Source organism: Jaculus jaculus, chromosome 7 (assembly GCF_020740685.1).
Source record: "Jaculus jaculus isolate mJacJac1 chromosome 7, mJacJac1.mat.Y.cur, whole genome shotgun sequence".
In the NCBI taxonomy this organism is placed as follows: domain Eukaryota; kingdom Metazoa; phylum Chordata; class Mammalia; order Rodentia; family Dipodidae; genus Jaculus; species Jaculus jaculus.
In genome coordinates this window covers 14,668,156-14,680,381 of record NC_059108.1, presented here as the reverse complement: position 1 = coordinate 14,680,381, position 12,226 = coordinate 14,668,156, and the positions used below count along the sequence as shown (strand labels likewise).

At 43.1% G+C, this 12,226-nt stretch overlaps 1 protein-coding gene across 3 annotated transcripts in view; it reads left to right on the top strand.

The window, feature by feature from the left end:
• Nucleotides 1-263: 263 nt before the first annotated feature.
• The window catches only part of N4bp2l2 (NEDD4 binding protein 2 like 2), a 75,654-nt gene continuing 63,691 nt past the window's right edge, over nt 264-12,226 (top strand). Inside the window, exons 1-2 of one of the 3 annotated variants that reach the window (XM_045154328.1) lie at nt 264-428; nt 1,469-2,682. In XM_045154328.1, coding sequence (XP_045010263.1) covers nt 1,469-2,682 — 1,214 coding nt within the window. In that variant the 5' untranslated portion in view covers nt 264-428. The remainder of the gene's footprint in view (nt 429-1,468; nt 2,683-12,226) is intronic. The other 2 variants (XM_045154329.1, XM_045154330.1) reach the window with 2 other exon arrangements.

Here is a 12,226-nt window from a genome sequence, read left to right as displayed (position 1 = left end):
CTAGCCCTCCCCATCTGTCTCCACACCCCCCCCCCCCCCAGCCCCCTGGGATCAACGCCACACAACGTTGTAGCCAAGCTTCAGTGTTTTTTAATAGCTACCTTACCCCAGACCCACGCATACGTTCAGGTCTATGTTGCCAAATGAGTGCGTAGGTCACGCGAGGGATTCTGGGAGAGCGAGTCCCGGAGCGCCGAACGGAGCGGCGTTGACGCTAACGCCAGACTTCAATTCCCACACTGCTCCGCGCCAGCCCGCAAACTCGGCCTGGGTCAGCGAGCGGTGGTCGCCATCTTCGTACGGAGGTGCGGGTGTATCCCGGGATCCTGACAGCTCGGCTTTGTTGCGGCTTGTTTTTTGTTATTTTATCCTCACGGAGGTTCCTGTCTTTGCGGAAGTGTCTGGGGGACGTTAAGGAGCTTTTAAGTGTGAGTCGACACCCTATTTTAGGTGGCGGTGCTTTGTGTTGGGTGGCTTATTCGGCTTGTTCTCGTTGTGGCCGGATCCCCTTAGATTAGCCGTGAACGTGGAAGGCGGGAGTGAAGCTGTGAGTGTCGGGGACCTAGTTCCTGGAGAGGCCCGGATGTTTCTCCAAGGGAGGCTTCGGGCCGGGCCGGGCTGGGCCAAGCTCCGGCGGGGAGGGGGCGGCGGGCCTGGGCGGCGTAGGGCTCTCACGCCGTAAGCGCAGCCTTGTGCGCTTGCGCGGCCCGGGCGGCGGGCAGGCTCCGCGGACTCTCGCGAGATTTCGTGTCCGCTGGTAGGGTGGTGATCTCCAGTCGTTGCTTCCTTCCCGCTCTGGCTTTGTAGCCCACGCCCCTTTCCATTCTCCTCCGGAGTAAGTAAGCAGCAAAGTAGAAGCTGGCGGGGTGAGAGGTATTGAGCCCAACATCGGGCTTTGGGGTTGTAACTCTTAGGGGTTGCGGATACGTTTCGATAAGAAGCCAAGTTGCGAGTTGTCATTCCAGGAGGCTGAGGGCGGGAGAATCAAAAGCTAGGTCCTGTTTGGATTAAAGTTGAGTTCAAGGCCAAAAATAAACAGGGCTTGGGGATTGAGCTCAGTCGCAAAATGCTTGTTTGGCACACATGAGATCACAGGTTCAACCTACATACCACTACAGGAAAAAAAAAAAAAAGAGAGATGAAGTGTGTTTATATAAATGAGACTAAGACCCCTCCCCATACATAGACCATTATGTTATGACACCCTTTATTGCTGGGAAGATGTTGCTGTTGAATTGTGCTTATGTCACACATTTGAATGCCATTATAAGTCCTTGCTTATGAAGAAACTTTTGTTTCGATTTTATAAGTATCCCCCAGGTAGGGTCTTGTGATAGCTCAGGCTGACCGAGAATTAGTCTGAAGCTGGCCTTGAACTCATATCGATCATCCTATCTCTACCTCCTGAGTGCTGGGATTAAAGGTGTGCACCACCACGCGCAGCTTATGTGTTTTGTTTACTCCTCAGATGCCTTATAATGAAGTTGAAGCTAAGTTCTTGGGACCTGGAGAAAAACTCACAAGTGAACCATGCTATAAAAAGCTGAAGTCAACTGCAGATACCCGTGTTTTCCCCCATCATGGTGGTCCTGATATCCACAGAATCCAAGAGAAAACTGGAAATAGTTGGGTCCCCATGACTGTCACTGATGTCAGAGGATGTAGTTCACAGGAGGACAGTAAGAGAACTTCAGAATTCCTAAACCCTACTCATGATGAGGTGCCTGGCGATAGACCAGATGTTATTGAAGCTGTTGATTCAAAAGTGTTACGGGATGGAAACCCTCCATTAATATGCAGCGATGATGACATATATAGCACAAGTAAGGCATTCATAGGACCCATTTACAAACCCCCCCGCGGAAAAAAGAGTAATAAAAGGAAGAACGAAACAGACACTCTCAATAGTACCAATGGTAAAGGAAGACGGGAGGAGAAACAGACATTTAACTCAAAAAAATCAGAGCTTGACACAGAATTATCCCAGTTTTATAAAGAAATTGAAGAGCTTGAAAATGAAAAAGATGCTTCACAAGACACCTGCAAGGAGCCGGAGCCTGCTCAAGAACAAGTCATTCCACAGTATCAGGGCTATAATGATGTCCTGAGCTCTGATGCAGGAAGTGGCTATCAACAGTACTTTGAGAATGAGCCAGGCAAATACCCCTGCGTTGAACCACCAATACCCACGTTCTGTGATTTTTCATTTCCTCCCTTCAGACCCGAATGGCCGTCAGTGCATCCTTTTATCATACCCCATGTTCCTCCTCCCAGTTTGAACTATCATCTAAATATTCAAAGATTCAGTGCTCCACCACATCCACCACCAAATATTTTTCATGCCCAAGATGACTCTCGGATGCAAAATGGGTGTTGTGTAAATAGTTACCTGGATAACAGGAATTGTTTGACTTTTGATCACAGCAATGAATACAGTAACTATACTGAGAATAGCAGTAGTGCACATCCCTCTAGAAATGGCCACAGTGTGCAGGATGGATATGTAACCAATGGTTTCTGTGAAATCAGAGAAGGATACTGGAAAGATCCTTTCTTGGACAAACATAATGGAACAGATGGGTTTGTGAACCAGCAGTTTCAGGAGGAAAAGTTAAATAAATTGCAGAAGTTACTTATTCTTTTGCGAGGTCTGCCTGGTTCTGGGAAAACAACGTTGTCTCGGTAAGTAAAGGATACTCACAAGTGATGAGAACTTTCATGTTTTTATTAGAAGTAAGTCTTTTATATGTTACATTTGAAAATGGCATCTAACTGTGGAAATAATTTAGAAGATGTACTCTAGTGGTAAAGGGAGAATTGGCATATATATTTAGTTTCTGCAAAGGGCTTTAAAAATACATCATAAAGCCTGGTGTAGTGGCGCACGCCTTTAATCCCAGCACTTGGGAGGTAGTGGTAGGAGGATCACCGTGAGTTTGAGGCCAGCCTGGGAGTACAGGATGAGCTGCAGGTCATCCTGGTCTACAGTGACACCCTACTTTGGGGGGGGGGTTATGACAGTGATGAAAGCAAATGCCATTTGACAACGTTGCCAGCTGCCTTTATTTATTTTTTGGTTTTTCAAGGTACGGTTTCACTCTAGCTCACACTAACCTGGAATTCAGTATGTTGTCTTAGGGTGGCCTTGAACCTACCTCTGCCTCCCAAGTGCTGGGATTAAGGGTGTGCAGCACCACACCCGGCTAGAATGGGAATGTTTTCTTGTATTACAAAATATTTCAGATTCCTGTTTCATTTACAATTTACGTAGAATATTAATGTTTGAATACGTTGGTGCAGCCGCACACGGTTTATGTTTACTTGTAAGCTGGTCTAAATAAATAAAAATTTTCTTCAGACTGAGGAAGGTAGAGATTAAATTTATAATATATGTATTTCATCTTAGGTTATGAGCCATGGTCTTTCAATTTAAATTTTGGTGTTTGCATTTTGGTTCCTGTTATTTTTGTGAAGATTTGTGTAGAGAAGATTAAATTTCAGAAAGAAGAGTGAAGTTTTACAAACATGGACAGTCTTTTGGATTTAGGGTATAATGTCAGAGTATATAAATAATTGAAATTAGGAAATTTTATGCTAATTAGGGCCACTTATCCAAGAATAGGTATAGAAAAATACAAGAAAGAAAAAGTAGGGCTGGAGAGATAGCTTAGCGGTTAAAGGTGCTGGCTTGTAAAGCTTGACTGCCCAGGTTTGAATCCCCAGTACACATAAAACCTGATGCACAAAGTGGTGCATGCATCTGGAGTTTGTTTGCAGTGGCAGGAGGCCTTGGCATGTCCATACTCACTCTCTCTCATTGTCTTTGTGTCTCAGAAAAAGCTAAAGACAATAGATTAGAGGATTTTGAAACCACAGGTGAATAAAGTAGTGGCATTTCAATAGGATTTCAAGGAGACCTAAATTTACTAGAATTCACTATATAGTCTTAGGCTGGCCTCGAACTCATGGTGCTCCTACTGCCTCTGTCTCCCAAGTACTGGGATTAAAAGTGCCACCATGCCTGGCAGGAATACTTCTTTTTATCTTTTAGTGTTGGGGATGAAACCCCCCCAGGTCTTTGTACATGTTAGGCAGGCACTCTGCCCCAAGCTACAACCCCAGCCACCAAAAGTCAGTCCTATTGGAATTAAGAGGTGTTAATTTTTCATATTAAGTCACATATTCTCTGATTAGGAATGGTTTCATATAGGCATTAGTTTTCAAAGCATGCTTTGCAGAAAACAACAACAACAAATTGTTAGATCAGAGTCCAGTAGGTTTAGAGAACTAAATTAGAAGACAGGAATGTTTACCTTTTTAAAAAAAATTTTTTTTAATTTATTAATTTGCAAGCAGAGAGAGAAGAGAAACAGGCAGAGAGAACGGGCTCACCAGAGCCACCAACCACTGCAAACAGACTCCAGATTCATATGCCACGTTGTGCATCTGCCTTTATGTGGGTACTGAGGAATGGAACTCTGGTCCTTAGCATCCCCCCTGCTGAGCCATCTCTCTAGCCTGGAATGTTTAGTTTGATATGTGATAATGAGTCCCATTCTTCATTAATTTAGTCTTTACCTACTTCTCTTTTGGGAGGGAGTGTTGGTCTTTAGAGGTAAGGTCTTACTCAGCCTAGGCTGACCTGGAGTTCACTATGTAGCCTCAGGGTGGCCTCAAACTCAAAGCAATCTTCCTACCTCAGCCTCCTTAGTGCTGGGATTAAAGGTGTGTGCCACCATGCCTGGCTGCAGCTTTCCATTTTTATAACTATTTACAATTAAACTTAACACCTCTTCACTGCTGGAGACATGATGGTTTATTATTCCATTTTCCTCAGAACTTTACTGAGTGGAAGGTTGTCTTAAATACCTCCACCTCATTTGCTAGTTTGTTTTGGGACAGGCTCTTGCTGTGTAGTCTAGACTAGCCTGGAACTCCCCAGGTAGCTGAAGTTGGATTTACTGATCCTCCTGCTTCAGCCACTTCACAGAAATGCACCACCACCCTGTCTTTTCTCATCGTGGTTCTCAGTAGTGCTTTTGCATCTGCATAGCATTTACCTTTACTGCTTTGGGTTCAGTACAAACTGCATCAGACAGCGTTATCTTTCACTCATTCTGATTTGGCCCATTTATTTTTTTTTAATGAATACTTGATTTTATTGAATCCTCATTTTCTTTTTTTTTTAAAATTTTTATTAACATTTTCCATGATTATAAAAAAAAAATCCCATGGTAATTCCCCCCCCCACACACTTTCCCCTTTGAATGAAATTAAATCTTAAAATGAGCTACATTTGCTGCTTTGAATTTGTTCAAATACAAACAAAATGAGCCATGTGACTGTTTAGATATTTGTATACTCCTACATCCCAAGATACATCTGGTCTGTGCGCTCACTAAGAGCCATGAGTTGGCCCATTTTTAAGTTTGTTTTTGTTTTATTGAGGTAGGGTCTCACTCTAGGCCAGGCTGATCTGGAACTCACTGTGTAGTCCTAGGCTGGCCTTGAACTCAAAGCAATCCTTTTACCTCAGCCTCCTGAGTCCTGGGATTAAAGGTATTGTGCCACCATCCAGGTGCTCTAAACCATTAAAAAAATTTTTGTTTAATTTTACTTATTTGAAAGTGGCAGACAGAGAGAGAAAGAGGCAGATAGAGAGAGAGAGAGAGAGAGAGAGAATGGGTGCTCCAGGGCCTCCAGCCACTGCAGACAAACTCCATTTATGCTTGTGCCCTCTTGTGCATCCGGGTTACGTGGGTCCTGGGGAATTGAGCCTTGAACTGTAGTCTTTAGGCTTCACAGGCAAGCGCTTAACCGCTAAGCCATCTCTCCAACCCCTAAAAACATTTTTTTTTAAGATTTATTTTTAGGGCTGGAGAGATGGCTTAGCGGTTAAGCGCTTGCCTTTGAAGCCTAAGGACCCCGGTTCGAGGCTCGGTTCCCCAGGTCCCACGTTAGCCAGATGCACAAGGGGGCACACGCGTCTGGAGTTGGTTTGCAGTGGCTGGAAGCCCTGGCTCGCCCATTCTCTCTCTCTCCCTCTCTCTGTCTTTCTCTCTGTCTGTGACTCTCAAATAAATAAATAAAAAATGAACAAAATATTTTTTTAAAAAATTTATTTTTATTTATTTGTTAGAGACAAAGACAGGGAGAGAAAGAGAGAATGAGTACATCAGGGCCTGTAGCCACTGCAAATAAACTCCAGATGCATGCTCCACCATGTGCATCTGGCTTATGTGGTACTGGGAAATTGAACCCAGGCCACCAGGTAAGCACCTTTAACTGCTGAGCCATCTCTCTCCAGCCCCCTAAGCCATTTTCATAAGAGGGCAAGAGTCAGTTGTTTACCTACACTTTGCTACCAGTTTTTGGGGGGCATGGGGTGGGGGTGTCAGGGAGTGCTGAAGATGGAACTAGAACCTTGTGCCTACTATGCATGAATTCTGTCACTTAGCTATTTCTTTAGTTCTTAGTTGTCGTTTTTTTTTTTTTTTTAAATTATATTTATTTATTTATTTGCAAGTATGGGGGCGGGGAGAGAATGGGTGTGCCAGGGCCTCTGGCAACTGCTAATGAAGTCCAGATGCATTAGTCACTTGATGCATTGGAATTGAAGTAGGGTCATTAGGTTTTACAGGCAAGTAAGTGCCTTAACTGCTGAGCCATCTCTCTGCTCCCCTCTTCCCCCCCTTTTTTTTTAAAAAAGCTGGAGAAAGAGTGGGTACACCAGGGCTTCTGCCACTACATGTAAACTATATATGCACGACCTTGTCTGGCTTTTTGTGGGTACTAGGAAATTGAACCTGGAGCCATCAGGCTTTGCAAAGAAGTACCTTTAATCACTGAGCCATCTTCCCAGTCCAGCCCTTAGTATTTTCTTTTTAATATTTATTTGCAAGGAGATGGAGAGAGAATGGGTGTATCAGGGCCGCTAGCCACCACAGATGAACTCCAGATACATGCATCACTTTGTGCATCTGGTTTTATGTGGGTACTAAGGAATCTACACATGTGCTACCTTGTGTGCATGTGTAACCTGGCGTGCTTGCGTCCCCTTGTGCATTTGGCTTACATGGGACCTGGAGTGTTGAGCCAGGGTCTTTAGGCTTCACAGGCAGGTGCCATAACTGCTAAGTCATCCCTCTCTCCAGCCCTTAGTTTTGGGTGTTTTTGGTTTTCAAGGTAGGGTTTTGCTCTAGCCCTGGCTGACTTGGAATTGACTATGTGGTCTCAGGGTGGTCTGGAACTCACCAAAATCCTCCTACCTCTGTCTCCCTAGTGCTGAGATTAAAGGCCTGCATGTATCACCATACCTGGCCTTAGTTTTTTAAGACAGGATTTCACAATGTATTTCAGGCTGGCCTCAAACTTTAGATTCTTCTCATTCCCATGTGCTGTGATTGCAAGCATGTGCTGCTTTGCTGGGCTTCCTACAAAGTATCAGCTTTTAGAGACAGGGTATAGATGAGCGCAACTTATTGTGGCTCACGCTCAGCATCTGGGAGGCTGAAGTAGGAGTATGGATCGCTGTGAGTAGTCTCAGGCCAGCCTGGTCTGCAGAGCTAAGATCCAGCTCAGCCTTGGGCTATGTTGAAACTGCCTCAAGCAGCTCCCCACCCTCAAAAAAGTTTGTGGCTAGAAAGATGGCTCAGCATTAAAGACACTTGCTTATAAATTCCCAATCCACCCATGTAAGCCAGGCACAGAAAATTTACGCAAGCATTTGGTGTTGGTTTGCAGCAGCAAGAAGCTTTGGTGCTTTAGCTTGTGCCCCTGCCACACACACATGAAGATAAGTAAAAATTAAAAAAGAAAGTCAGTGGAAAACAGTTTACCTTTTGGAAGTATACTTAAGTGGAAGTTCTCTGTCCTTTTAGGCAATCTGGTAATATTTTGATGAAAAGTTCATATGAGGCAGAATTCAACAATATCTAGAGTAGAGTTTTGTTACCATTGTTGTCCTCAGGCTAACAGGATGTGACTCAATTAGTTTTGAACACAGAACCAGCTGGGCATGGGGCTGCACACCTTTAATCCCAGCACTGGGGAGGCAGAGGTAGGATTACCTTGAGTTTGAGGCCACCCTGAGAATACATAGTTAATTCCAGGTCAGCCTGGACCAGCATGAGACCCTACCTCAAAAAAACAAAACAAAAAAAAAAATTAATAATAATAAGTGAACACGGATTTAAGGATCAAGACTTGAGTCTTTTTAAATTATTTTTTTTAATTATTGACAATTTCCATAATCATAGACAATAAATCCTGATAATTCCTTCCTCCCAAGCCTTGAGTTTTGTTTCTGGAAAAGTAAACTAGATTTCACTAGATTTTGTGTGTGTGTGTCTGGAGATGTGTGTATGCCTTGTCACTTGTGTAGTTTAGAGGACAACTCGAGTGTTTGTCCTTACCTTCCACCTAGTTTGAGGCAAGGTCTCTTGTTCACCATTCATTTGGCAGTCTAGCTGGTCTGCAAGCTTCCAGGTGATTCTCTTATCCCTGCCTCCCATCTCACTGTGGATGTGCTGGGATTACAGACCTTGCACTGTAGCATCTGGCTGACTTTATGTGGGTTCTGGGGGTCCAACCTCAGGTTCTTCATTTGTACTTCATCCACTGAGTCCTCCCCCAGCCTGCTTTCACTCAGTTTTCTCTCTCTGTCTGTAGTATGTGTGGTGTAGTGTGTCTCTGTGTGCAGATGCATGCATATATTTGGAAGCCAGAGGAAAAGGACAGAGGTCTTTCTCTATCGCCTGCAAATTCCTTGAGAGAGAGGTCTCTGAACCCAGAGCTGTGGTTTTTGGGAACCCCAATGACTCTCCCCACAGGAGTGGGGTTACAGTGTCAAGCCTGATTATTTGTTCTAGCATCTGTAGGAATTAAGAAGCTTAAACAGGTAGAAGAGAGTTACAGAGGTAGAAGAGAGACTTTTTTCCTCCATGTGGGAGGAGATCTCAGTTTAACCCCATTAGAAAAAAATTTTTATTCCTTATTTATACTTTTTTATTCTTTTCTGAAAAAAATTTATTTTTAATTATTTATTTGAGAGAATGAGTGCATCAGAGCCTTCAGCCGCCGCAAACAAACTCCAGATGCATGTGCCACTTTGTTCATCTGGCTTATGTGGGTCCTGGGGAATCGAACCTGGGTCCTTAGGCTTTGTAGGCAAATGCCTTAATTGCTAAGCCATCTCCCCAGCTCCTACCTTTTTATTTTATTTTATTTATTTATTTTTTGAGTTTTCAAGGAAAGCTCTCACTCTGGTTCATGCTGACCTGGAATGCACTGTGTAGTCTCAGGGTGGCCTTAAACTCTCAGTGATCCTTCTACTTCTGTCTCCTAAGTGCTGGGATTAAAGGCATGTGCCATCACGCCAGGCTTTTTGTTTGTTTGTTTTTATTTATTAAACTTTTTTTTTACTTTAGAGAGAGAATTGTTGTGTCAGGGCCTCAGCCACTGAAATCCAACTTCAGATGCTTGCACCGCTTAGTGGCTGTATGCAATTTTGCAGGTGCCTCTCACCTTTGTGCATTAAGTGCATTTGTGCATTTTTGTGTGTTAAGGCAAGTGCCTTAGCTGCTAAGCCATCTCTCTAGCCCTATTTTTAAATTCTTTAAAATTTTTTTTCTTATTTATTTGAGAGAGAGAGAACAAGGCAGATGAGAGAGAATGGGCCATTAGCCACTGCAAATGAACTCCAGAAGCATGCACCACCATGTGCATCTGGCTTACATAGGTCCTGGGGGATTAAACCTGGCTCCTTTGGCTTTTCAGGCTAGCACCTTAACCAATAAGCCATTCCTCTGCCCTATTTTTATTCTTTTGTTTGTTTGTTTTGATTTTTTGTTTTTCGAGGTAGGGTCTCACTCTGGCCCAGACTGACCTGGAATTCACTATGGAGTCTCAGGGTGGCCTTGAACTCACGGCAATCCTCCTACCTCTGCCTCCCTAGTGCTGGGATTAAAGGTGTGCGCCACCACGCCCGGCTTCCTTATTTTTATTCTTAATTCAAGGAGTATTTTAGTGAGTGAAGTGCCTGGGTAAAGTGATTTTGCACTAGAGGCTTCCTTTGGCTTTGAAGTGTCAGTTCTACTTAGAATTTTTAGAAATTTGTTTATTTTTTGTGTATGTGTATGGGCACACAAGCCACAATGTATGCTTGTGTTTGGACATCTTTGCAGTGTTTGAGCCTCACCTTCTTTGAGATGATCTCTTACTGCTGCAGACAAACTTCTGATTATAAATGGACTAGATGGCCCACAGCCTGGGACTCTCCTAGCTCCACCTCCAGTTGGAATCACATATACATGTGCCACTTTGCATTCGGTTATTTATGGGGGCTAAGGAATTGAACCTGGGCTAGGAGGCTTTGCAAGCAAGCACCTTTAACTCCTTCAGACCCCTCCTTCTGTTTTAACATGCATTTCACTATGCCCTGTTTTTTTCTTCCTCCCTTAAGAACTTTTCCTCTCTTCTAGTGATTCCCTTTCTAGTTTTATGACCCCCCCCCCACATACTACTGACAGTATTTTTATAAGCAAATATAAATATTTATTTATTTGAAAAAGAGGCAAATAGAGAATGGGCATGCCAGGGCCTTTAGCTACTGCAAATGAACTCCAGATGCATATACCACCTTGTGTATCCAGCTTTATGTGAGTACTGGGGAATCAAAACTGGGTCCTTTGGCTTTGTCAGCAAGCACCATAACTACTGAGCCATCTCTCCAGTCCCCAGACAGAAATTTTATTTTTGGGGGGGGTTATATATCCATTCTTTAATTAGAAAGCTTGTAATTTAATATCCATAACTTCACAGAGTAATTTTTTTCTCAATTTTTATTAACATTTCCATGATTATAAAAAATATCCCATGGTAATACCCTCAGCCCCCTTCCCGCTTTCCCCTTTGAAATTCCATTCTCCATCATATCCCCTCCCCATCTCAATCATTCTACTTACATATATACAATACCAACCTATTAAGTACCCTCCTCCCTCCCTTTCTTTTCCCTTTATATCTCCTTTTTAACTTACTGGCCTCTGCTACTGAGTTTTTTCCTTCTCACGCAGAAGCCCAATCACCTGTAGCTAGGATCCACATATGAGGGAGAACATGTGGCGCTTGGTTGTCTGGGCCTGGGTTACCTCACTTAGTATAATCCTTTCCAGATCCGTCCATTTTTCTGCAGATTTCATAACTTCATTTTTCTTTTTTTTTTTAATTTTTATTAACATTTTCCATGATTATAAGATATATCCCATGGTAATTCCCTCCCTCCCCACCCCCACACTTTCCCATTTGAAATTCCGTTCTCCATCATATTACCTCCCCATTACAATCATTGTAATTACATATATACAATATCAACCTATTAAGTATCCTCCTCCCTTCCTTTCTCTACCCTTTATGTCTCCTTTTTAACTTACTGGCCTCTGCTACTAAGTATTTTCATTCTCATGCAGAAGCCCAGTCATCTGTAGCTAGGATCCACATATGAGAGAGAACATGTGGCGCTTGGCTTTCTGGGTCTGGGTTACCTCACTTAGTATAATACTTTCCAGGTCCATCCATTTTTCTGCAAATTTCATAACTTCATTTTTCTTTACCGCTGAGTAGAACTCCATTGTATAAATGTGCCACATCTTCATTATCCACTCATCTGTTGAGGGACATCTAGGCTGGTTCCATTTCCCAGCTATTATAAATTGAGCAGCAATAAACATGGTTGAGCACGTACTTCTAAGGAAATGAGATGAGTCCTTAGGATATATGCCTAGGAGTGCTATAGCTGGGTCATATGGTAGATCAATCTTTAGCTGTTTTAGGAACCTCCACACTGATTTCCACAATGGCTGGACCACATTGCATTCCCACCAGCAGTGTAGAAGGGTTCCTCTTTTTCCACATCCCCGCCAACATTTATGATCATTTGTTTTCATGATGGTAGCCAATCTGACAGGAGTGAGATGGAATCTCAATGTAGTTTTAATCTGCATTTCCCTGATAACTAGTGAGGTAGAACATTTTTTTAGATGCTTATATGCCATTCGTATTTCTTTGAGAACTCTCTATTTAGCTCTATAGCCCATTTTTTGGTTGGCTTGTTTGATTCTTTATTATTTAACTTTTTGAGTTCTTTGTAGATCCCAGATATTAATCCTCTATCAGATATATAGCTGGCGAAGATTTCTTCCCATTCTGTTGGTTGCCTCTTTCAATT